Here is a 27337-nt window from a genome sequence, read left to right as displayed (position 1 = left end):
TAACGTATTCTGAAACTAAACAATCAACTAGAGCTGGAATGACAAAACTAACTAAGGGCCTTATTTTCCAATATCGCATTGGTAACGCATTAGGGGGCGTTACCAATGCAAATGAGGCTTCTTTCGTGCAGTGGGGAAACATCGCATGCGGCGATGTTTTCGCCATTTGCGAAAACATTAGCGCCGCACGCGCTGTTTTCCCAGTGCACGATGATTCTTTCAGTCTTTTATCGCGGTGCACGATATTTGTACATCCCAGACAGCCTGTTTCAGGCTCCCGAGGGAGGGAGAGAGAGAGAGAGAGAGAGAGAGAGAGAGAGAGAGAGAGAGAGAGAGAGAGAGAGAGCGAGCCTTACTATAGTGCCTATGCCCTACATAGGTATTTGAATCCCTATGGGAGGGCTACCTACTAACTCGGGGTGGGGATTAGGTATGAGCGTCGGGGGTTGGGGGCCACTTTCGCATTCCACATGAGACCTACGGACAGAACAGTGGTCTCTAGTGCAGATTTGCTGGCCGTCGGAGTGAGGACGCTCACTCCAAGAAGTGGTTTGGGCAACATTCTCTCTACCTAGCTTGATGGACACTCTACCTGGGCAACAACATGCTAGGTGGAGAGAATGTTGGCCAAATCTCTCTCTCTCTCTCTCTCTCTCTCTCTCTCTCTCTCGATTTGCGAATTTATCGCACACGGTAAAGTGCTTGGAAAATGAGGCCCTAAAATTGCTATTTCAGCATTCAGTCAAGCGTCTATTCAAACGGTATTGCTGTAATCATTCCCCTTTCTTGCAACTTCTCAGGTAATTAGTTGAGTAGAACTGGAGCTGACACAAAGAATGCCTTTGAATGTATTTCCTGTAATCTATCTTCTCGAATAGACAGACCAGCAAACAGGACGTTTTCTGATGACGTCATGATTGAAATGTAATCGAGAGCGATTCTCCTCGTAAAACGTAACGGGAAACACTAAGCAGAACAGGGCATATTTCAGCGAGCCTGACGTCCATGCTATATATATGGAATTTAGGTCCAAAAATCTAAATTCCAGTACGGCAAAATTGTTAATTGAGTTGCTGTATGGAGAAGGGTTGCTGTATAAGGGTTGAAATGTTAAGCTGCTTGGTTCACAGTTTTAGATAAAGGATTTACCGTATAAAAATACAAATTTTTAGTGAGGTTCAATTTTTGTTAGATGTAGGCAGTTATTTTATTTTATTTTATTTTTTTTTTTGTAGAACTGTTTAAGATCTGTGCTGGAGCAAATAGCAGCGTATGGACAAGTAGTATTCAGATTGCAGAAGTTTATTGACGAAGTAACGTGCCACAGTTCAGAAAGCGTAATATTGCACGGAAGCCTTCCCACTGCCAAGAAACCCGCTGAGCACCCGTTTAGAACCTACCAGGCCTTCATGTGGGCTCTGTACAAGTACTTCATCAGTTTCAAACAGGAACTGGCAGAAATCGAGAAAGGGATCATCAGCAAAGGTAAAGAGGATTTTGTTTTTTCAAAAACTGAAAATGCTTTGGAACAGAGCAACATAATTGTGTACAATAAGAATCTAAAGTTTGTTTCGTAGCGCAAAAACCGCTGGAATTTCTTTTTCAAGCTCGATTTCTCAGGACCCAGTGGGAGAAGAACACTTTGCTTCCCATGCCCCAAACAATAACGTATTCTTACTGGAATTTTGATAAAATAAAGATGAAGGGAAGTAATTACCAGCCTCGACCATTTTACTGTAAGGAATTATTAAATTTAAATATTGATGCCTAAATCCATTTTGAACAGAACAAAATATAAAAAAAATAGATTGATTGTGAAGTTCACTTATGTTTAATATGATGAGTTGATCTGCCTGTTCCCTGTACGTACCCGGATCAGTCCAGACTGTGGGTTGAGCCTCCTTTCCAGCAGGTGGAGGACAGAGCCTATCCTCTAACCCAGACCTGGGCAAGGGGCTGAATCCGGCCCGCCTACGGTCTGTGACCGGCCCGCCCACTGCTGAGAGCAGACGGGGAATGAGGCACTGCTGCCTTCCCTTGCAGAGGGAAGGCAGCAGTTCATTCTCCGCTCCCTCGCCGGAGAATGAACTGTTTTGGTTTTTTTTTACAGCGTCCGGTGGGGGGAGGGAGTGACTCGAGCGAAGGCACGCTGTCCGATTGGCCGGTGCTGGGCAAGCCTTGCCCAGCACCGGCCAATCGGACAGCGTGCCTTCGCTCGAGTTTCTTTCCTACATACCGTATTTTTCGCTCCATAAGACGCACTTTTTACCCCCCAAAAGTGGGGGGAAAATGTATGTGCGTCTTATGGAGCGAATATTAAAAAAAAAAATAAAAATCTAACAAACCCCCCCACCCTCCTGACTCCCCCAAGACCTGCCGACTTAATTTCCTGCAACCCCCCACCCTCTTGACTCCCCCAAGACCTGCCGACTTAATTTCCTGCAACCCCCCCACCCTCCTGACCTCCCCCAAGACCTGCCAAACGTCCCTGGTGGTCCAGCTGGGGTCCAGGAGCGGTCCGGGAACGATCTCCTGGGCTTCGGTCGTCGGCTGCCAGTAAACAAAATGGCGCCGACGGCCCTTTGCCCTCACTATGTCACTGGGACCGACCGCTGCTATTGGTCGGTCTCAGTGACATAGTGAGGGCAAAGGGTCGTCGGCGCCATTTTGTTTACTGGCAGCCGACGACCGAAGCCCAGGAGATCGTTCCCGGACCGCTCCTGGACCACCAGGGATGTTTGGCAGGTCTTGGGGGGGTCAGGAGGGTGGGGGGTTGCAGTAAATTAAGTCGGCAGGTCTTGGGGGGGGTCAGGAGGATGGGGGGTTGCAGTAAATTAAGTCGGCAGGTCTTGGGGGGGGTCAGGAGGATGGGGGGTTGCAGTAAATTAAGTCGGCAGGTCTTGGGGGGGGTCAGGAGGGTGGGGGTTTGCAGTAAATTAAGTCGGCAGGTCTTGGGGGGGTCAGGAGGGTGGGGGGTTGCAGTAAATTAAGTCGGCAGGTCTTGGGGGGGGTCGGGAGGATGGGGGGTTGCAGTAAATTAAGTCGGCAGGTCTTGGGGGGGGTCAGGAGGATGGGGGGTTGCAGTAAATTAAGTCGGCAGGTCTTGGGGGGGTCAGGAGGGTGGGGGTTGTTAATTTAAAGGGTTGGGATGGGGTTTTTTTTGGGGGGGAAGGGGTTCCCAGAGAAAGAAAAGTTTTCTGATCTGGGGAGTTGACCGAAATGGCCCTCCCCAGACCCGAAAACAAAATGGGGAGGAAAAAAAAAAGCTATGCACTCCCCTAATTTGCTCCATAAGACGCCCAGACGCAGAGCCGGTTTAGCACAAATTTTTTTTTTTTTATTTTCCCCCTCTGAATCCTAGGTGCGTCTTATAGTCAGGTGCGTGTTATGGAGCGAAAAATACGGTATGTCACAGTTCCGCCTTTCGTGGTCTTTTTTCAGGGGTCCCCAACCACAGGTCCGCGGACCGGGACCGGGCCGTGGGAGTTTTTTGCCGGTCCGCGGCGCGCACTCCCGGTCTCTCCCGCTGCCGTTGCCGCTGGGCTGTCAGCATGTTCAAGCCCAGTGGTAATGGCAGCGGTGTTAGAAGCTGTGGCACCCGCGGCTGGCCTTTTCTTCTTCCCGCGCCTGCACCCCCCCTCCCGTTACCTGGAACAGGAAGTGATGCACGGAGCGGTGCGCGGGAAGGAGAAAGAGCCGTGCCGCGTCGGCTGCAGCGTCGGTTCCCGAGCAATTGAAGCAGCCGGTAATCGAGAAAGGAGTCAGCAGCATGAGCCTCCCGCGGCCGATGGGATTCTTCTTTCTTGGCCTGCGGGGGCTGCTGCAGCTCCCATTTGTGCTCGGGGGGGGGGGGGGGGGAAAGGAAGTGAGTAAGAGAGAGAGTGAGAAGCAGCCAGCCAGCCTGTGTGTGATTGACTGGTCAGAGAGCTGATGTGTGTGTGTATGTGAGAGACAATGAAAGTGATTGCTCAGGGAGATGACTGATGTGTATGTGAGAGTGTGAGACATTAGTCAGGGAGGTGACTGATGTGTGTGTGTGTGTGTGTGTGTGAGAGAAAAAACATGGAAGTGAGAAGTCTGGGTATGTGGGAAAGCATGAGCGTAAGAAGCCTGGAGTTGTGGGAGTGAGAAACCTGGGTGAGTGTGCATGCATGAGAGAGAGAGACTGCTTGGTAAGGTGATTGTGTGTGTGAGAGAAAAAGACTGGTGTGTGTGAATGTGAGAGAATGTGATTCAGGGAATGAGAAGCCTGTGCACGTGGAGAGTGAGCATGGAAATGAGAGAGTGGTGTGTGTGTAACAGAGAGAAAGTGATTATGGGAATGAGAAGCCTGTGCATGTGAAGAGAGTGAGCATGAGAGTGAGAAACCTGGGTGTGTGTGAGACACAGCATGGGAGGGAGAAGCCTGTATATCTGAAAGAGAACTTGGGAGTGGGAAGCCTGTGTGCGTGTGTATGCATGAGTGAGATCAGGTGACTGGTGTGTGTGTGTGTGTGAGAGAGAGAGAGAAATAAAGTGATTATGGGAATGAGAAGCCTGTGCATGTGAAGTGAGCATGGGAGTGAGAACCTGGGTGTGTGTGAGACACATCATGGGAGGGAGAAGCCTGTATATCTGAAAGAGAACATGGAGTGAGAGACTGGTGTGTGTGTGTGAGAGAGAGAGAAAGAAAGTGATTATGGGAATGAGAAGCCTGTGCATGTGGAGAGAACAAGCATGGGAGTGAGAGACTGGTGAGTGAGTGTGTGTGTGTGTGAGAGAGAGAGAGACAGAGAAAGTGATTATGAGAGTGAGAAGATCATATATGTAAGTAGAACATGGGAGTGGGAAGCCTGTGTGTGTGTGTGTATGGCATGAGAGAAACTGTTCAGGAAGGTGACTGGTGTGTGTGTGTGCCAAAGACTGTTTGGGAGATGATTGGTGTGTGAGAGACAGAAACTGGTCATGGGGGCATGACTGGTATGGTGTGTGTGTGAGAGACATGGGCACTAAGGAAGAGGACCATAAGTATAGAGCTTAGCTTCTACTGCTGCTTCTGGTGTGTGCCACGGCCTGCAGGGAAGGGGAGTAGGAGAGCTGCTGGAGGGGGTAAGTAAAGGTGGCTTTAAGTTTATTTTTCTTGACTGCCATTTTAATTGTGTGATGTCTGCTTTTTTGAAATATTTTATTGGTGTTTGGAGAATGTTTAATAGTTTTTATGAGTTTTTAATTGTTGGATGTTATTCTGTTCATAGCTGTTTTGAAACATTTATTCTGCTTATTAGTATAGTTTTACAATTATTTCTGTGTGGGGATCTATAGTGCTTGCTAGTTCTGTTTTCCTAATAAGAGGTGTATTGGTTTTTAGGACCTGATTTAATATTTGTAGTGTTGCCTTTTCATAGATAGGGTTGCTCCTGTTTGAGTGTATTCCATAATACAGGTGTAACTGTGTGCGGATTAGTTTATGTGCATTACTACAGATCCTGGGAGTATGTTATGTCGGTTCTGTGTCTGTTACCGAGATGAGGTATTTTGCTAGCATGTAAGCGTTTGTATCGGTCTTATTTGTTGTGTTTTCTCAGAGGACATGTATTGGTGGTAAACTGCTGTCTTTTCATAAGTAGGGCTATTGAGAACTGAGTTAATTATATTCGTCCGGCCCTCTAAAACCATCCCAATTTCTCATGCAGCCCCATGGGAAAATTAATTGCCCACCCCTGCTCTAACCCTTCAGTATTTGTCTGTCTCCAGCAGGTGTAGGACGTATCCCTTCGGTCTCCTGATCTAGGCTAGTCGGCCTTTTTCTCTTCTTTCTCAGGATCAAGCAAGTACTTCTTTAGGGATGGTGGACATACATCTCCCTACTGGGGATTGCTTCATTTTGAGAGAGGAGAATTAAGGAAATCGTCCCGCTCTCCTGAGGTGATATCAAATGGTCCTTCCTGGTAAGGCTGAGCTCTTGTAAGTTTAAAAGAAAAAAAGTAATATACAGAGACTTAGAAGGAGGCCTTTGTTGCATAAGGCTTCCTCCTTCCTCCGATCTCCGTGCGCCATTGCAGTGTTCATCCCACTCCGTGGGAGGTCGAGGGATGTGGGCAGCCTGGCGGTCTGAACAGCCTCCTTAGGCTAGGCCCTGCTCAGAGGCTTTTTTGCTGCATGGTAGGCCGCAACAACCTTTTGAGCACTTTCCAAAGCTGCCCTCTGCAGGATTGTCGGTTCGGCGTGTGCGTCCAGGCTGTGCTCTCAGTTTTTTGGCTGCACAATCAGGCTTTATAGTCTGTGCACCCAAGTTACGCGGCACCGTAGTGGCCGCACGCTTACCTGTGCACACAAGTTGTACTGTGCGCTTAGGTTTTTTGGGGAGCTAATCTTTGGGATGCCTAGTTAGGTGTAGGTGGCCTAAGTGTTGGATACCTAATTTTTGGACGCCTAAGTTGGAAGTATGTATATTTAAAAAAAAAATAAAAAAATTTTGCTAGATGCATGCCTCCGGCCACCGCTCAGCGCACCTATACCTAAGAAACCTATGCATCTTTATCTTTGCATTACCTGTCATATTAGGGCATCTCAGACAGGAGTGCCTGCTAACTTGCGCCAGTGCTGTTTGGAGGCTCAGGGAGAATTATCTTCCTATGTTTTCACTAAACCTGGTTCTTCTCAGCCGGATCTAGGTCTGGGTAAAGATGACTCAGCTGGGGTGCCTGAATTTGGACCTCCCCTAACTGGTTCCTCAGAAGGGGACGGTAGCTCAGTGAGTTACGCCTCAGTTGCCTCCTGGTTTTGATATTTCTTTCCAGGAGTTGCAGTCTTTCTTCGGGTGCAGTTTTCAACCCTGTCCAGTGTTCCCAGAGCAGAGGCTCGGGTAAGAATCTTGCCTGGACCTTCTGTTAAGCGCTGGAGTACTCCTAGAGTGACAGTGGGATTTTCTGTTAGATATCTGGATGGCACGGATGATGGTGCCGATTCTAAATCTTTTTCAGGATGGTGAAATCCCTCCAGAATTAGAACCATATTGAACTATGCTATGGTTCTTTCATAGAGATGAACTGTCAGCTCTGATCTCCCAGACCTTGGAAATGCTCAGGGCTCCTGGGGCAGATTCCAGGTCTGAGCTAAAGCCTCTTGTTTTTCCCCTTGATAGAGAGGGCATTCAAGAATTGTTTGATCTTGAGTGGGGCATCCCAGAGGCTAATTTCAAAGGGGGTCGGTTTTTGGAAGGCCTGTACCCTCTGGATTCAGTGGTAAGAGAGTGCTTACATTTTCTGAAGGTAGATGCACTTGTGTGTGCCATCTCCAAGCAGACCACTATTCCGGTGAATGGAGGAGCGGCCGTGAAAGGATGCTTATGATAAAAAGATTGTCTATCCTTAAGCAAGCATTTGAAGCAGTGACAATGCCCTTGCAGATCACTTCTTGTTGTTCCTTGGGGGCCTGCTCTTGTTTGCTTCTCTCCCAGGAGGTTGACTCCGCTGGGCTAAGCTCCAGGGCAGTTATGGAAACAGCCACTACCTTCTTGGCAGATGCGGGCTGTGATTTGGTCTGCACTTCAGCCAGAGGGGTGGCTTCTATAGTAGTGGCTAGGCGTTAGTTATGGTTGAGAAATTGGTTGACCGATGCGACCTCCGAGGCTTACCTCACCAAATTTGCCCTTTAGCGGCTCATTTTTATTTGGGAGCGAGTTAGAGGAACTGGCTAGCAAGTGGGGCAAATCTCGGGTTCCTTGTTTGCCAGAAGCAGACGCAGCGCTCCTTTAACATGAGAAGTCATGCTTGAGGATCTAGGCGTTTTTGACCATATAGAGGAGCAACCTTTCAGAGGACTTGACCTTTCAGTAGGTCTTGGTCCTTTCATCCCAGACAACCCAGAAAGAGCACAGGCTCAGGTAGTGGCATCTCCCCGAGCCTTCCAATGAAGGTTTGCTGACCCATCCCCGGGAACAGGAGATTTGGGGATGCCTCTCTCTCTTTTATCAGAGGTGGGTCGAAATCACATCAGATCAATGGGTCCTGGAAGTCATGAGAAAGTTATGCAATGGAGTTTTGCAGGGTTCCTCGGGACATGTTCATGAAGTCTCCTTGCCACTTCCCGCACAAGAAGTGGGCAGTGGAGAGTACATTGGCATGGCTCCTCAGTCTGAGGGCTGTGTTTCCAGTGCCATATCTCAAGAAATTAAAGGCGATATTCCATTTCTTTTCGTTGTGTCAAAGAAGGAGAGCATCCTGGACCTCAAAGGTGTCAACTTTCATCTGCAGGTGAAACATTTTTGCATGGAAACCTTGCACTCTTTTATAAAGGCCATGCAGCCAGGGAATTTCAGGCTTCCCTGGATCTCTCCAAAGCATATCTTCATTCTGTGCCAGACCATATGACCTTTCCTGCAGGTACTTGGCTTCATGGTGGCGACCCTGGAAATGGTGCCATGGGCGAGGGTGCATATACATCCTCTTCAGTGCTCCCTGCTGTCCCGGTGAACCCGCAGTCTCAGGACCGTTCAAATTGGCTCCACCTGCCGATGGAGGTCTCTTCCCATCTGCATTGGTGGCTGCAGGAGGATCATCTGCAGAAGGGAATTTCCCTAAGCTCAACTAGTTGGCTAGTACTGACAACTGATGTGAGTCTCCTTGATTGGGGAGCTTGCTGTCAGGAGCTGACAGTGGAAAGGTACAGAAGAGTCTCTCTGGAACTTCAGTCGGCTGGAAGCCAGGGTGGTCCGGTTGGCATGCTTGCAGTTTGGCAACAGGCTGCAGGATGCCTGTTGCCAAATGTTGGACAGTGCAACGACTGTGTCTTACATCAATTGGCAGGGAGGTACAAAGACCAACAAATAGATCATCTTATGGAATGGGCAGAGGTGCATCTCCAGATGATCACAGCCTCGCACATTGCAGGCAAAGACAATGTAAAAGTAGACTTTCTCAGCAGGGAGGGTCTGGACCCAGGAAAGTGGGCATTGTCAGACAAGGTGTTTCAGCTGATTCGGGATTGCTGGGGTCTCCCGTTCCTAGACCTGTTGGTGATTTTGCGCAATGCTAAAGTTCCGCGTTTCTTCAGCCGCAGGAGGAAGTCATTGGGGATCGATGTCCTAGTGCAGGAGTGACTGGAGGACAAGTTGCTGTATGCCTTTCCTCCATGGCCCATGTTGGGCAGACTGATTTGAAGGATCGAACGCCACAGAGGAATGGTGCTCTTGGTTGCTCCCGATTGGCCCAGGAGACCGTGCTATGCAGATCTGCGGAGGCTCCTGGTGGATTCGTCTTCTACTCCAGTGCACAGGAACCTGTTGTAACAGGGACTTGTTCTTCACAAAGATCCAACTCGATTTTGTCTTATGGTATGGCCCTTAAAAGGGCTCACTTTCTGAAACATGGATACTCTGCGGCAGTGATTTCCACCTTGCTAAGAGCTAGAAAGTTCTCCACTTCCTTGGCCTATGTGCAGGTTTGGAGAATGATGGAGGCCTGGTGTGAGGATCGAGGTACTCTTCCTTCCTTGGCCAAGATTCCGCTTTTTTTGGAATTTTTGCAAGATGGCTTGAATAAAGGCTTGGCTCTCAATTCCTTAAATGTACAAGTAGCGGCTGTCACCTGTGAAACATCTTTATCCCCCTTTGCAGTTCCCGGTGCCCTTATGGAGTCATAATTTGTTTTTGGATTTTTTGGTGGGCTCTACGTTTAGACCGCTACGTACTCTATCCTCGTGGTTGCTGACCTTGAAAAGCGGTGTTTCTTGTGGCAATTTGTTCTGTGCCCAGGGTTTCTGGACTGAAGACCTTGTCTTGCTGGAAGCCATTACTTCAGGGGTGGTACAACTGCTTACTGTTGCTTTTTACTGAAGGTGGTCACTGAATTTCACTTGCACACCTTTTCCAGGTATTATCATCTGGATGTTCAGGCCTGGAAGGTCACGGCCTTTGCACGTGCAGTTTTGACAGGACCCTGGGAAGCCTCCCGCCCTATTCGGGAGTAGCTTCGATATATCGCACTTGCTCTGGATTCATCTGACTGTACGCTAAGAAATGAGAAATTACTACTTACCTGATAATTTCCTTTCCTTTAGGACAGTCAAATGAATCCAGCTTCCCTCCCATGGTTGCTGAATGCTTGCATAATGATTGCATAATGATCCTCCTGTGTGCCTACGTGTTCCAGGGATTACTGGTAAGTGTTACTGCAGTCCCTAGACTAGTGTTATTACATTCTTGTCTGAGCTGATTGTTGTCTGTTGGCTGGGTATTGCAATAGCTATCTGTTTTTAATCAAGTGTTTTGCTAGTTTGTCTACAGTTGCTTTTGAAGAAAATACTGGCAAGTTGATGTCATTGTGACGTCAGTTTACTCCGTCTCCATCTGCTGGTAGAGGTGCATAACAATCTTGTTCTGAATTAATCTGACTGTCCTAAAGAAAGGGAAATTACCAGTAGTATAAGTAGTAATTTCTCAATTGTGTACTCCAGAGGGTGAGAAGTAGAATGTAAAGATTTATGGACTGAAGGAGAGATCACTGGTACCAGCAACTAAAATCAATGATTGGTCAAGAGATTCACCACTTCTTCCTTCACAAGCTTACATAGGCAGACCCGGGGGAGTGCTTGAGAGGTACTGTAATGCCTTTTACCTCCTCAATGGTGTCCTTTACCTGCTGGCTCCTCTGACATAGCTCCCAGCACCGTGCTCCTTCCAGTGGCTCTGACAAATAAGCAGACCATAATCTCTCAGCCTTTATAGGCCCTGCATCCGGGACTCTGTGGTGATGGCTGATAACATTATCACTGCTATAAGACATCGGGAAACTCTGTGCACCTAGCCAGCCCGTCGGCAACAGGAATCCCTTTGGGGATTCCTCTTCCAAGCTGTTGAGCTCACTCCTAATCTTGTGTTCTGTTTCTGCTCCTTTACCTGCCTGTTCCTGCCTCTTCTCGAGTCCTTGCCCCTACCTTTCAGACTGTCTTCTTTCCGCCGACTTAGCCAACATGAATTAGGCTGAGCCAATCCAACAGCGGTTCCTGAAATTTGATAAGGTTAGTTTTGGAAACTGAGATCATCAGACTTAGCAGATCAACTGATCCAGTCGGATTCAGCAGTTAGAATTTGACGGTTTCTCAATTCTAATTGTGAAGGAAGTATGAAATTTTAGAGAATATTTTTAGCAGGGTGCCTCGTTTAAAGCACATCTCCCTTCAGCTGTCTCTTCTCCAAGCTAAAGAGCCCTAACATCTTTTAACCTTTCTGCATAGGGAAATCATTCCATCCTATTAGTTTGGTTGCTCTTCTCTGTACCTTTTCTAATTCTACTATATATTTTTTGAGACAGTGACCAGAATTATGCATAATACTCAAGGTGTGGTTGCACCATTCAGAGATATTGATATTCTCAATTTTTTTCTGCATTCCATTCCTAACAATTTATAACATTCGATTTGCTGTCTTGGTTGCCCACTGCACACATTCACGATGGAACCTAGATCCTTTTCCTGGGTGGTGACTCCCAATGTGGAACCTTGCATTGTGTAGCTATAATTTGAGTTGCTTTTCCCTACATGCATCATTTTATCTACATTGAATGTTATGTGCCATTTGGATGCCCAGTCTAGCAGGAGGAATATAAATCAGTGAAGGTTCTCTTGCAATTTCTCATAATCCTCTTGTGATTTAACAACGGACTAATTTTGTATCAACACATTTGATCACCTCACTTGTTGTTCCCATTACCTGCTATTAATTAAATTGACTTAGTAAAATGGGATAGACAGTTTTTGGATACTTTTTCCCTGGAGCTCTTTTCAAAAACCGGCAATACTTTGGTCTCCAATCTTCGAATACCAAAGCTGATTTTAATGATGGTTTACAAATTACTAATATTAGATCTGCAGTTTCATTTTTCAGTTCTTTCACACTCTGGGATGTATACCATCTGGTCCAGGTGATTTGCTGCTCTTCGCTTTGTTGATTTGCCCTAGTACATCTTCCAGGTTCACTGAGAATTTTTTTTCTGAATCATCACCTTTACATATCACTTCTAGCATGAGTATTTGCCTTATATCTTCCTCAGTAAAGATGGAAGAAAAGAATTTATGTAATCTTTCTGCTTTGACCTTAGTGTCCCTTTATTCCTCGACAGTGGGGCTTTCTGAGTCCAGGGACCAATTGTTTGCTTTCATAGGTAACATGCTGTGGAACAGTCTTCCTGAGACCTTATTGCAGGCATGCCTGTTTTAATACTTAAGTATATTTGAAAGCTCTGTCTAGTCAAGTTTTAATAGTAAAAACAAGGGGGTTTTTTGGGGTTTTTTTTTTAGGGCTTTTGCTATAGCAGTATAAAGGAGGTAGTGTTTTTGCAGTTTACATTGGGCTATATTCAACTTATGGTTTAATATTGTTTGTATTTCTTTCTATGTATTTGATTTGTGTAATTTTTATTTTAGTATTTATTTCTATTTATGCTTATTTGAGTGGAACGCCACTAAGAATTATGGGTAATGCGGCCTGTAAATGTTTTAATAAATAGATATTTCATGGTAGGGAAAGAATTGAAACAAACATGCTTGACATTTTTTTGTTAAATGATGTTCTGTTTTTTTTTTTTTCACAGATAAAACTGTTACTTTGTCGATTGTATTGGATAACTTGTCACCTCGATTGGCCCAGCTCAAGGTTCTCCATAAAATTTTCAGCACAGGAATAGCAGAAGTGCCACCTGACACGCGAAATGTTGTGAAAGCTTCTCACCTTCTTAATACATTGTACAAATCCATTCTTGAATATGACAGCGTTGGAGAAACCTCTGAACAGATGGTACGTAAGACATCTTTGATTAATGAAGAACTCTTTTCTGAAGGCTTTTGCAGTACTGTCATCGCACAGTGAAACATTTAACATGCTTCTAGTTTGACAACTGCCCGCAGTATTTTTCTGTGTGCTTTTCAGCTCGAAACACACAATTTTTAATCTTTCAGGTGTCCCTTCTTTTCTCTCTCTGGGTTGAGACAGTGAGACCTTATTTAGAGATCGTGGATGAATGGATTGTCCATGGAAATTTATCTGATCCTGCTAAGGAGTTCATTATTCAGAGGTAGGGAACCTTGATAAAACAAGTATTGGTTGGAGTTCGTAAATGTTATTTCATGTATACCATCACAGTTATGTAGACAGGATGCTAACAGTTAGTTAATTACAGTGCCTTGCAAAAATGTCTTTACATCCTTGTACATTTTTAATATTCTGTCCTCTCAAATATACAAATCAAAATCATTAAAGTAGGAGGGGTTTTTATGTTTAAAGCTGTTTATTAAAACTGTAAAAGACTTAATAACAAAACAAGCCTGGATATGTTGACTCTGCATACCCAGGTCATGTACAAAAAAGGAACATCAGAGTAAACATACAAACTCTCACCCATCTACACAGCATACTATACACTTTGATCATGAAAGAATAATTCTAGAAATATTCTAGAATTCATTTTAGAATAAAAAATCAAAAAGACTTGATTGTATGAGTCTTTGCAGCTGTTTGCAGCAATATTAGCCATGAGTTGTCTACCAGTTTTGGCTTTTGCTGTAGATAATTCATTCTCACAAAACAGGGGAAGGCTGAGAATTTCTTAAATGATTCCAGCTAGCAGTTTCAACTGTTAGAAACATTTATCAAGAAATGGAAGTCAGTGTTTTGTGTGGGGTGGCCGAACAGTTCAATTTTCGTTTCATCAATCCAATGTCCTTTGTTTCAAAAGGTTCCAGGCATGTTATCAGGATGTTTTGTTTTGCATACTTTGGGCAATAACGTTTGTGATGTTACCTTCTGACAGCTCTCCCATGTGGATTATTGTTATGTAAGCAACACTGAATTGTGCACCTGATCTTTTGCTGGGTCTGTGGATTCTGTTTTATAGAACTGACCATTTATTGGACAGGTGTATTAGATATTTTCTTTTGTCTTCCAGATCTTGCCTTGACTTCAGCAGTTCCATGTAGCTTAGCAGTGTTTGACAGCTGAAACTGCTAGCTAAAAGCATTTGGAGATATTATTTATTTATTTATTTTATTTGTTGAGTTTTATATACCGTCATTTGGTGAAGCTATCACAATGGTTTACAAGATTCAGTGTATTTTCTTCACAATAGTGACTTAAGGTATAACAGGATACATATTATAAACAAAAATTAAACGTTTTTGTAGTCCATTAAAAAAAAATGTCATTTTTGAGTGCGAAGGGTTTGTTTGGTGTTGGTTGGAGACAAGTTATTTTGTGGATTCGGTTGGTAGTTCTGTTGGGTGTTAGGATGTTGTGAAGTTTGATTATCAGTGTAGACTTTTAAGAAAACAGCCACGTTTTTTAGATCTTTTTTGAAAGTTTTGAGGTTAGGTTGGGTTCTCAAATCGTTTGGGAGGGAGTTCCATATTTTAGGGCAGGCGATGAAAGCTCTTTCTCTGGTTGTTGTCAGGTGAGCATCTCTGATGGGGGGGGACTATTAAGTGACCTGTGTTTGAACGTAAATTTCTTTGAGGATTCTGGGGGGTTATGTTTAAACAGATTTGACCTTGATGTTCATTGTTTAGTAATTTATGTATGATGGTCATCGATTTGTGTTCAGTTCGAGCTTTAATTGGAAGCCAGTGTAGTGAAATCAATATAGGTGTTATGTGGTCATTCTTCTTTGTTCGTCAGAATTCTGGCTGCTGAGTTTTGCAGAATTTGGAGAGGCTTGAGGTTGGAAGATGGTATTCCAATTAGTAGGGAGTTGCAGTAGTTGATGGTTGAGAATATGAGTAGCTGTAGTACAGTTTTGAAGTCATAAGGATTAAGAAATGGTTTCAAACGTCTTAGGGTTAGTAGTTTGTGATATCCTTCTTTGATTTTGTATGATATATGGTTCTTGAATGAAAGTTCTTTGTCTATAATAATTCCTAGGTTTCTGGTGTGGGTGACAGAGAGTATTGAGTTCATTTGATTATCGAGTAAGAGTAGGGCTGGTGGTGTTGGATTGGGTTTTTTGTCCATGAGGATTATTTATTTTGTCGATGTTGATTATGAGTTTCAGTGATGTTAGAAGATTTTTAATTGAGACAAGCAGAGCTGATGTTTCTTTGTACGTTTCTTCAATTGAATTTTGGATGGGAATTAGAAGTTGAATGTCGTCAGTATAGAGGAAGTGGGTGATTCCACTATCTTTTAGTAGTTGGCAAATGGGAAGAAAGTATAGAATAGAATGGCCGATGTCGCTGATCCTTGGGGAACTCCAGTGTTGAGGTTAATCTTTTTGGATGGGTTGTTGTTAATTGATACTTGGTAGGTTCTGTCGGATAGATAGGATGAGAAGGAGCCGGGTGAGTATTTCAAATCCACACTCACCACAGGTGCTGCGCGCCGAAGGAGCATGTCCAAATGAGCAGGCCCCTTTGTGAACCCCTTCGTGCAGCCCATTCCGTGCTCCCTCTAATTCCCTCTACTTTACATCTTTACCCTTACCTATGTTAACGCCGACAAACCACCTTCACATTACATACAACCACGAATTGCCCTCTACCAACTCTTCCTACAAACAAGGCTCGCAGTTGACACACAAACAAAAGGAACTTCAAACAGAAAATCTGAATGACAAATGAACTCCCAACTCGAAACAAAAAACCCATGCTCTCAAAACACCACTCAGCACAAATGAAGCACACACCCTCTAATCCTCAAAACAAACAAAAACAACCAGCAAACAGCAAAAACAACACATATATCCAGTACTCAAATTTATAGGCTACTCTCATTCATACTTGTCAATGCTCGATCAAGAATAAAGAAAATTCCTCTATTCAGTGACCTACTCATAGACACCAAACCAGATTTCATCGCAATAACTGAAACCTGGCTCAAAAACACTGATTCCGTACTACTTAACCAACTATTCAACCAAGAATACAATACCTTCTCAATTCCCAGAAAAAAAAAAGGAGGCGGTTTAATGCTAATCTCCAAAAAAGACTTAGTTAACACTTCATCCAACAAACATATCTGCACCTTTTGAAGTTGCATTATTTGACTCACCAAAACTACAAATCTGCCTCGTCTACTGTCCTCCAGATCACACGACAAAAACTGGTCCCCACTAATTGAATACATCATGAATAACATATCACTCAACAAACACATCATCATCCTAGGTGACTTCAACAATCACTTTGACTCACTCACCCACTCAAAAACCTGCCATACCATCATTGATGCCCTATCAACACCACATCTAAACAAGTAATTGAAACTCCAACTCACAAAGCAGGTCACACTATCGACCTCATATTCATCAACACTGAAGATTGGCAAACAAATAAAATCCACACCACTGATATACCTTGGTCTGATCACCACCTAATCCAAGCCAACTTATCTATCAACTTCAACCTCAAATCACCTCAAAACACTCCAAATGAAATATCATACCGTCCTCCATTCAACGCTGAACTTCTACAGAATACTCTTCAAACTGAACTAATCAACATAAATCTATCAAACTCCGAAGATGCAGCAACATCATGCCTAAACATCACAAAAAAAGTAGCAGACAGCATCAACCGCACAGTTACAAAGTCAAAAAAAGCAATCAAAACACATCAACCAGTGGTATAATGGTAACATCAGAGCAGCCAAACGTATACTCCAGGGAATGGAGAAGGAATAAAAATGCAACCACACTAAATATATATCGGAGCCACCTAGCACAATATAAAAAGATCATCAACAATACAAAAAAAGAATTCTTCTCCAACAAAATCACCAAATTTCATCACAACCCCAGAATGTTATTCTCAATAGTGCAAAACCTCACTAAAACCACCCAAGAATCTACATGCCCCAAACATAGAAGTAATGACTTTGCTGAATTTTTCAACAAGAAAATATCAAACCTAATACAAACCAACTTAATCAACAACAGCCAAAACACCAGACTGAACAGTAAGGTAACCTCAACATGGACAAACTTTGACACCGCCTCCTCTGTCGAAATTCAATCTATTATTAAAAAAATAAACCCCGCCAACCACCCACTAGACAGCATCCCTATAACAACCCTCAAAACAATTGAACCCACTATATCTAAAACTATCACCAAGATCGTCAATGTATCCCTGACTGTGAAGGTATTTACCCCAAATGCCTCAAATCTGCAGTAATCAAGCCAATACTAAAAAAGAACAACTCCAGTCTTCAGGTACAATGGATGATATTAATGATAGGTTACAAATTTTTACTAATGGGTCTGAAATTTCATTTTTCAGTTCCTTCAGAACTCTGGGGTGTATACCATCTGGTCCAGGTGATTTACTACTCTTCAGTTTGTCAATCAGGCCTACCACATCTTCTAGGTTCACTGTAATTTGGTTCAGTCCATCTGAATCATTACCCATGAAAACCTTCTCCGGTACGGGTACCTCCCCAACGTCCTCTTCAGTAAACACAGAGGCAAAGAAATCATTTAATCTTTCCGCGATGGCCTTATCTTCTCTACGTGCCCCTTTAACCCCCCGATCATCTAATGGTCCAACTGACTCCCTCACAGGCTTTCTGCTTCGGATATATTTAATAAAGTTTTTACTGTGAGTTTTTGCCTCTATGGCCAACTTCATTTATTTATTTATTTATTTAAGGTTTTTATATACCGGCATTCGAGATCGCAGTCCCATCATGCTGGTTCACATAAAACAAGGGTGCATCGTGAAACATAAACTAGAACAGTGGTGCGGAAAATGCAGTTACATATAACAGTTACATATAACTTTTCAAATTATCTCTTAGCCTGTCTTATCAATGTCTTATATTTAACTTGCCAATGCTTATGCATTATCCTATTTTCTTCTGTTGGATCCTTCTTCCAATTTTTGAATGAAGATCTTTTGGCTAAAATAGTTTCTTTCACCTCCCCTTTTAACCATGTCGGTATTCGTTTTGCCTTCTTTCCACCTTTCTTAATGTGTGGAATACATCTGGACTGTGCTTCTAGGATGGTATTTTTTAACAAATACCGGCCCCTCTCTCACCAAATCTTGTGCTCCACTGAGTATTAGATCTAAAATTGCTCCCTCTCTTGTCGATTCCTTAACCAATTGCTCCATAAAAATGTCATTTATTCCATCCAGGAACTGTATCTCTCTAGCATGTCCCGATGATACATTTACCCAGTCAATATTGGGGTAATTGAAATCTAAACTAAGAAGGAGCAAAAACCTTGCACGTAAGCAAGTATCACAGTACACTGGTGCAGGATAATGAATCTTTAATCACCACACATTCAATAGTAGTCATAATCAGTTCCAATGGATAAAGAATCTCAATGTTAATAATGGCGACTCCAAACCGTTCAAAATGACAGCGTTTAAATTGATCCCCCGACACGGTCCCGTGTTTCGCCAGGCTGCGTCGGGGGGACCAAAGGTATATTTGAATCTAAGATATAAAAACACACAAATATCAGTCAGTATACAGAAGGTGAAAAGGGGCTACATAGTACTAACCTTTACTGATGTACATACCTATACAGAAATACCCGGAGCGCGCAAGCCCGCACAGGTGTGAAACATTTAAACAGAAAAGAGGCGCGAACCCTGGCAGCTCTCGCGAGAGCTGTCAGAACTAACAGCTGGTCTCGGTGGATCCGTACAGTTAATAAATAGATTCCACTCGATTTCTTTATTAAGGCCAGAGGGAGCTACTGTATCCAAAGTGAAGATCCACCTCTGCTCCCTCCGACCCAGGATTTCGGGGTAGTTACCGCCCCGGGAGGGGCGGCGCACCACCTCGATCGCCAGGAAGGAGAGTTCAGAGATGGAATGATCACACGCCAGCCAGTGGGACACCAATGGTTCATCGAGTCTGTGTAAACGGATATTAGAACAGTGTTCTATAATCCGAGTTTTCAACATGCGGGTGGTCTTACCTACATAAAGAAGAGGACATGGGCATCTCACTATGTATACAACCCCTTTTGTGAGACAGTCCGAGGGAGAACGAAGTTTAAATATCCGTCCAGTGTTGGGGTGCAAAAACTCAGATGTGGTTGTGGTGTGTCTGCACATAGTGCAGTGACCACAGGGTCCATGCGTGCCAAGACTCTCGGGTTGGTTGGTAGCTGTAAAAGTGTGGACTAAGGTGTCTCGTAGGTTCCTGCCGCGTCTAAAAGTAAAGCGGAGCGGGCTACGTAACAAATCTGTGAGGGACAGAGCGGACCAGTGTCTACGTATCGTCTCAGCAACGGATCTACCCATGATCGAGAAAGGCAAAATGCAATTGTTAGATTCATCGGAAGGATTATGGGATGGTAGAAACAGCCATTCCCGATTCGTATATAGTGCTCTTTTAAAAGCTCTCTTTATTACCCGATACGGATAACCCCGGGCCAAAAACCGGCTCACCATACCCTCTGCTTGTGTTAAAAATTCAAAACGAGTCGAACACAACCGACGTAGGCGTAAGAACTGCCCCGTAGGTATATTATCGCGCAAAGCGCGAGGGTGACAACTCTGATATTGAAGTAGGGTATTGCGGTCGGTTTCCTTACGGTAAATAGACGTTTCAAAAGAGTCCTGACCAGCCATAATCAAAATATCTAGGAAGGCAATTTCTCGGTGGTGAATACAAAAATTGAATTGGATGTGAGCACTAAGAGAATTGAGCCAGTCCAAAAAACAATAGAATTGTATGTCCGTACCCTTCCAGATAACAAAAACGTCGTCAATATACCGGCGCCAGAGGAAAACAAATTTATACCAGTCAGAAGGGTAAACAAATAGATTCTCAAAGTTATCCATAAAGAGACAGGCAAGACTGGGGGCCATCGTGGCCCCCATAGCTGTCCCTTTAATCTGTTGGAAAAATAAGTCATGGAACTGAAAAAAATTCTTTGTGAGCGCTAATTCAGTTAGTTGCATAAGGAATGAAGTAGATACTCTGTGAGGTCGTGGGCGTTTCTCCAAGGTGTATGAAATGACTTGGAGTGCCTCAGACTGAGGTATATTGGAATATAACGAAACTACGTCCAATGTAACAAAATAAAAGGGGTGGGGAGGGGTAGTTATTGCACGATGGCCCCCAGTCTTGCCTGTCTCTTTATGGATAACTTTGAGAATCTATTTGTTTACCCTTCTGACTGGTATAAATTTGTTTTCCTCTGGCGCCGGTATATTGACGACGTTTTTGTTATCTGGAAGGGTACGGACATACAATTCTATTGTTTTTTGGACTGGCTCAATTCTCTTAGTGCTCACATCCAATTCAATTTTTGTATTCACCACCGAGAAATTGCCTTCCTAGATATTTTGATTATGGCTGGTCAGGACTCTTTTGAAACGTCTATTTACCGTAAGGAAACCGACCGCAATACCCTACTTCAATATCAGAGTTGTCACCCTCGCGCTTTGCGCGATAATATACCTACGGGGCAGTTCTTACGCCTACGTCGGTTGTGTTCGACTCGTTTTGAATTTTAACACAAGCAGAGGGTATGGTGAGCCGGTTTTTGGCCCGGGGTTATCCGTATCGGGTAATAAAGAGAGCTTTTAAAAGAGCACTATATACGAATCGGGAATGGCTGTTTCTACCATCCCATAATCCTTCCGATGAATCTAACAATTGCATTTTGCCTTTCTCGATCATGGGTAGATCCGTTGCTGAGACGATACGTAGACACTGGTCCGCTCTGTCCCTCACAGATTTGTTACGTAGCCCGCTCCGCTTTACTTTTAGACGCGGCAGGAACCTACGAGACACCTTAGTCCACACTTTTACAGCTACCAACCAACCCGAGAGTCTTGGCACGCATGGACCCTGTGGTCACTGCACTATGTGCAGACACACCACAACCACATCTGAGTTTTTGCACCCCAACACTGGACGGATATTTAAACTTCGTTCTCCCTCGGACTGTCTCACAAAAGGGGTGTTTACATAGTGAGATGCCCATGTCCTCTTCTTTATGTAGGTAAGACCACCCGCATGTTGAAAACTCGGATTATAGAACACTGTTCTAATATCCGTTTACACAGACTCGATGAACCATTGGTGTCCCACTGGCTGGCGTGTGATCATTCCATCTCTGAACTCTCCTTCCTGGCGATCGAGGTGGTGCGCCGCCCCTCCCGGGGCGGTAACTACCCCGAAATCCTGGGTCGGAGGGAGCAGAGGTGGATCTTCACTTTGGATACAGTAGCTCCCTCTGGCCTTAATAAAGAAATCGAGTGGAATCTATTTTATTAACTGTACGGATCCACCGAGACCAGCTGTTAGTTCTGACAGCTCTCGCGAGAGCTGCCAGGGTTCGCGCCTCTTTTCTGTTTAAATGTTTCACACCTGTGCGGGCTTGCGCGCTCCGGGTATTTCTGTATAGGTATGTACATCAGTAAAGGTTAGTACTATGTAGCCCCTTTTCACCTTCTGTATACTGACTGATATTTGTGTGTTTTTATATCTTAGATTCAAATATACCTTTGGTCCCCCCCGACGCAGCCTGGCGAAACACGGGACCGTGTCGGGGGATCAATTTAAACGCTGTCATTTTGAACGGTTTGGAGTCGCCATTATTAACATTGAGATTCTTTATCCATTGGAACTGATTATGACTACTATTGAATGTGTGGTGATTAAAGATTCATTATCCTGCACCAGTGTACTGTGGTAATTGAAATCTCCCATTATTACCGCACTACCAATTTGGTTAGCTTCCCTAATTTCTCTTAGCATTTCACTGTCTGTCTCACCATCTTGACCAGGTGGATGGTAGTATACTCCTATCACTATAGTCTACCCCAACACACAAGGAATTTCTACCCATAAAGATTCAATTGTGCATTTAGTCTCATGCAGGATGTTGCATTGGGCCTATGTCTAGCACGTCCAAAACATGCATCCAACCGAACGTTTAGCGGCGTGCTGAGCTCGGCGCCCGATATTGCATCGGCCTCTTCTGCTTGGCAGTATTAAGTGCTTTATCTGATTCTTTCAGACTACAATATATATTTATACATTAGAGATATGTGGTTTTGGGTTATTTCCTTTATAAACTGTTGCTGAAAGTATAAAAGTTAACTAGAGCAACTAGAAATTATTACAACAAGATCTAACATGATGCTACCAGTCGGTTCATAAGAAATTTAATTTGTTCTATTTGCAGAAAACACAAAATGAGCTAATTTACTTGCTCTCTCCTGGTATCAAGCTGTATTTTTCTCTTTTATCCTCAAAATTAATTACCTGAAGTATCTACTATGGTGTTACTAAACAAGCTCCTTCCGAACTTTTCTTAAGTGTTTTGATTCCACACGAATTCAATTTTTCTAAATTACTGTTGTGATACTGTGCCTACCAAGATCAGATCATTCTGTGTAGTCCAACCCCCCCCCCCTAATTAGTGGGGTAGTCTATAAAGTTAGATTTGAAGGTAGGGATGGGGGAGGGATGGGGGAGGGAGGGGTGCGCCTTCTAAAGCTTAAGTAGAAAAAATGCCCAAGAAACCAGAAAGCAATGCAAAAAATCCCCTTTTCAAAAAAATAAAATAACAATATTAATAAAAAAAAAAATTCCCCTTCGAATGCCAGTTCTCCATAGTTGAATTCTGCCAGAAAATGTACCTGTTATAGTTTACCCCCCTCCAATAAAGGCATGGACTATGTGTTGGGTTACCTGTCTGAATTTGTATGCACATCTGTCCATAATGAACCAACCCCTACAGGGCAGACTGGATGGGCCGTTTTGGTCTTTATCTGCCATTGTTTACTATGTTTTATAATCTCAAGGAGGCTCGCATCCTAATTAAGATACATTTTCAAGTTATGTGGTGTAGCTTATATATATATATATATATATATATATATATATATATATATATACATATATAGCACTAGCACTAACTCGTATGCAATAATGGAATGTAAACACGAATCAACCAACCTCAAACCCTCTCTCACTAATTCCTGCTGAATATTTATCATACTATTACCATTCACAACTGTCATATTTATTCATTTGATTACCTATGTACCGTTTCATAGTCTTATTTTTTCACTTGCTATTCTAATGTATCAATAGGCTGAAATGTAAATATTGTGCTGTTCAATTTCTCCCCTTCCATCCCAAGTTTATTTTCCTTGTTTTTTGTAACTTTCCCTCTCCCTTTTTCTGATTCACTGTATTTAAAGTTCAAGGTTCTTATTGAAAATATTGTTTTTTACGTTACGTTATGCTTTACACTCCTTGTTATTTGTAAACCGGGTTGATGTGATGCCTATCATGAAACTCGGTATAACAAAACAATAAATAAATAAATAAATAAATAATTTTTTTTTTGGTCGGTTCATAACACTACAGATGTGTTCTTCCTTTTGACTTGACGGTGCTGCTTTTCCTTACTAAATGCTTATCTGTGTTCATAGTGTGTACTTGTGTGGGTGACTGTTAACAGACACCTCTCATCGAAAGACAGCATTGAAGATGACTATTCTGTCTGTGTAATCTGACTCTCTGTGATCAATTTTGCCAGCTAAATTAGAGTTTAGAGCAGTTTTCCCTAGACCTGACTCCAGTAAAGGCTTCTGTTCCTGAGGCATGCTGCCACGAAGAAGGTAATTATTTTAGCATGAGCCAGCCACGTCCATCCTGACAGCAAGTAACCGTTTTGGCTCTTTATGAGGAAAGCCCAGAGAGCTGAGCTCACACAACACCTTACATATCTAAGTTAAGACCCTGTGTGGCTCCTGGATATCAAGACTTAAGGTGCCTTCCCTTGTAACTTATAATTGCTATTGTTTGTATGCAGGTTGAGTAAAGTTTATATAACTATGCATAAAACTAACGTGTGAATAGTGTCCTAAATGAGCTAGAGGGGTTCAACAGCAGAGCACAGCAATCTAGCAACCGTTCTCTGAGCCTTAGTGTGCTGACCACATCTCCGCCTCTTTAAAGGGTTTCCTAGGTAATAAGTCCATGATGGAGGGACGTGGCAGGTTCTGGGAATGTATTTGGGTCTCAGAAGCCTTGTGCTGAATTAATTCTTTTTTTGCTTTAAATAATATTGCCTATGTAATAGTAGCTTTGAGGGGCAGCATAACCTCTTAACTTAGACATGTGCCCTGTTGTGTCTGTAGGATAATCTGGCTCTATCCACAGGTCAGTCTTGTCCAGGCGGCAGCGCCATTCCGGTCTGAGCAAATGTCTGCTTGAGCACTATGAACCCACAGTGAGCGTTTGTCAGAATTGACTTCTGCATTTGTCTGCCTGGAAATTTTGCTTTAACGCTTTTTTTGTTTGGACTTGGAATGTTGTACATTATGGTAGAGTTAATTGTAAAGTCTGTCTCTGAAAGATTGATTAAAGAAACAGGGAAATGCAGCTGACAAAGCGATTTGGGAAAAGTACCACGCTCTCTCTGCTGGTATGGGAACCTGGGTGCAGCTTCTGTTTTCTCACTATTTATTGGAGCATGGGAGTGTAGTGTAATTATTAACATGCTTCGTTGGAATAGAAATGTGACAGTTTTGCTAGTTTTTTGTTTTTTTTACTTTTAGAAACAAAGATGTCCCAGTAGATCATCGAGACTTTTGGTACGCCACTTACACGTTATATAGCGTATCAGAAAAGACAGAGAATGAAGAAAAAATGAGTGACAGTGCCAGTGGCAGCTCCAGCAGTGATCAGGCACCCTCCAGCAGGCAGCACACCATGGTATCTTTTCTGAAACCAGTACTGAAGCAGATCATCATGGCCGGAAAATCCATGCAATTACTGAAGAACCTGAAATGTAAAGATGGTTCCCTGCAGCAAGCTAAATCTAGAGGTAAAAACGGGTGTTATATTAAGTGCATGTGTATTTTTAAGCTGATTGCATCAGTGGAAGGTGCCTATTGGCACTGCCATCCCTAGTCTATCGAGTTTCATCTCTCTGGATAGATTTAATTGAAATTTGTTGAGAGCCGCTTACTGATGATCCAGCTGTCTTACTAAATTTTTTGCAAATATTTTAACTGTCAGCACCCCAACAAATATTCTGGGAAAGCAGAGCCATACCTGAATTTGTAGGAATGGAAACATGCTTATTATTGCTTTTGTGCAATGTTCCTGATGTGCACTTTTTCAATTTCTATTTGAAATGTTAATCTTTTGGTTGGTGTAGTGTATTTGATGTTTGTGTGTGTGTGTGAGAACAACCTTGGGGTGATGGTGTCTGATGATCTGAAGGTAGCGAATTAGTGTGATTTATTTATTTATTTTATTTATTTAGGTTTTTTATATACCGGCATTCAAGAGAGCAGTCACATCATGCTGGTTCACATAAAACGGGAGTGCATAAAAACTTTAAACTAGAACTATGTGCAGAAAAAAGCAGTTACATGTAACAAGGGTGGATAGAACTGGGCGAAGAGGGAAAAGAAAGGACAGGCTAATAATGGCTAACAATAGTTACAGGTAGTTAACATTGAAGTAGTTGAAGTTTATGTATTGATGTTGAGACGTTAAATTAATTGGGGTCCGGAAATGCTTGTTTGAACAGGCAAGTCTTGAGTCTTTTCTTGAAAGTTGAGAGGCAGGGTTCCAGTCTAAGATTGGGGGGGGATGGAGTTTCATAGAGGTGGACCAGCTGTAGAGAAGGCCCGATCTCTTAACGTGATGTGTCTGGTGGTTTTGGAACCTGTAATGATCCTTTGTATGCGTCTCTTGTCGGTCTTGAGGAGTTATGTAATTGGAGAGGGTTATGTAGGTCAATTGGAGCCAGTTGATGGATGGTTTTGTATATGGTGAGAATGGACTTGTAGATTATTCTGAAGTGGATTGGTAACCAATGGAGGCTTTTTAGGATTGGAGTGATGTGGTCTCTTCTCCTTGTGTTTGTCAGAATTCGAGCAGCCGCATTTTGTACCATCTGAAGCGGTTTAGTGTGGGAGGAGGGAAGACCTAGTAAGATGGAGTTACAATAATCCAGCTTCGAGAAAATGATTGCTTGTAGAATCGTTCTGAAGTCTTGAGCGTGGAAAAGAGGTCTTATTCTTTTCAGCACTTGGAGTTTGTAAAAGCAGCAGTGATAAGACAATTACTTGGATGCTGGACTGTCTTGAGAGAGGCATAATCAGCATGAAAAGGAGGAGATAATGCCCCTGTGCAGGTCATTGCTGAGGCCTCACACACATTTCTCCGAAGATGTGCATTCATCTCACGTGGCATCATGTCATCCAACAGACACAGGCCAGTGAAGATTACGCCAAGGAGCACAGTCGTTGGTCCCCATCTGTGCCTGATGCCGGAATCAGGGAGACTGTGTGGCCGTAAATTCCATGAAGCATTTCCTTAAAAAGGCAGTTCAATCTTGCATCTGTATTGGGAAATCACAGCAACCTGTAATGGTCTAAATGCCAACCCTCTGATCTTTCTCAAATATCCCACTGAGTATTTCTTCTGATTCCTACGGAGTATTGGCACCAGAAACTATTGAGGAAATGGAAAGAAGGATCCAAGCAGTGTTGGATCCATGTCTACAAGCATCAGTAGGTCTACTTCAACATCGACATCACTAGCCTTTCAAACTGAAGTTTAACCCTAAGTGGAAACTTTTATAGCATCTGGTGGAAGGGCCTGGATGTTTCCTCTTGAAGCATTTGCATCAAGCAACAGCGTGCTGGTGTTTATTTCTAGTGCATCGGAAGTTGTGGGGGAAGTGAACAGAGGTTCATCAAGGTCTAGATACCAATAGGTAAAGGGTTTTACTAGAAGAAAGTCATGTCGGACGAATCCAGCATTCTTTTTTTTTTTTTTGTTTAAATTTATTTAACTTAGCTGAAACATACAATCAAATAGCATAATATTAGCAGCTCGCATGTAGAGCAATATCATAGTAGCAGCGTGTTAGCCTTTCCAAACCAGCAAGTCCAGCTCTACAAGAATTATAGTGTACAGAAATCAGAATATACCCCCCAGCAGGGAGGAATGACTCACTGGTGCATAGTTTAGTAATTACATCCTCATATCTTGTCAAAAAAGGAATTTTGATTGTCCCGTGAGTGGGTTAGTTTTTCAGTCGGGGCAATGTCATGCAGTTAAGATGCCCAATGTCGCATCAAGGAAATGGTCTTCCAAAATGTAGCAATTGTGAACCATGCTGCAAGGAATAGCTACCCACACAGTTTACACTGGTAAATATTCAATACTAGTATTCCATATTCCCAAAAGACAATTTCATAGAGAAGGTTAATAAGACCCCTAAGATGGATCCCATCTTAACTGTAACACAGTTCCAGAAGACTCATGAAAGGGCATGTCCACCACATGTGGATATATGTACCCTCTTCCCCACAGTTTTTCCAGCAAAACCTCGAGGAAGTGGGAGAGAACCTAGCATAG

At 43.3% G+C, this 27337-nt stretch overlaps 1 protein-coding gene across 4 annotated transcripts in view; it reads left to right on the top strand.

Annotated features, from left to right (window-relative positions):
* Positions 1–27337, top strand: part of TUBGCP5 (tubulin gamma complex associated protein 5) — a 122368-nt gene that overhangs the window by 40385 nt on the left and 54646 nt on the right. For all 4 annotated transcript variants that reach the window (XM_029604551.1, XM_029604550.1, XM_029604553.1 and 1 more), the window contains exons 10-13: positions 1236–1485; positions 12570–12772; positions 12934–13049; positions 24514–24782. In XM_029604551.1, coding sequence (XP_029460411.1) covers positions 1236–1485; positions 12570–12772; positions 12934–13049; positions 24514–24782 — 838 coding nt within the window. The remainder of the gene's footprint in view (positions 1–1235; positions 1486–12569; positions 12773–12933; positions 13050–24513; positions 24783–27337) is intronic.

Source organism: Rhinatrema bivittatum, chromosome 5 (assembly GCF_901001135.1).
Source record: "Rhinatrema bivittatum chromosome 5, aRhiBiv1.1, whole genome shotgun sequence".
NCBI lineage: Eukaryota > Metazoa > Chordata > Amphibia > Gymnophiona > Rhinatrematidae > Rhinatrema > Rhinatrema bivittatum.
The sequence above is the reverse complement of the archived record's forward strand: the minus strand, read 5'-3'. Positions and strand labels throughout refer to the sequence as shown.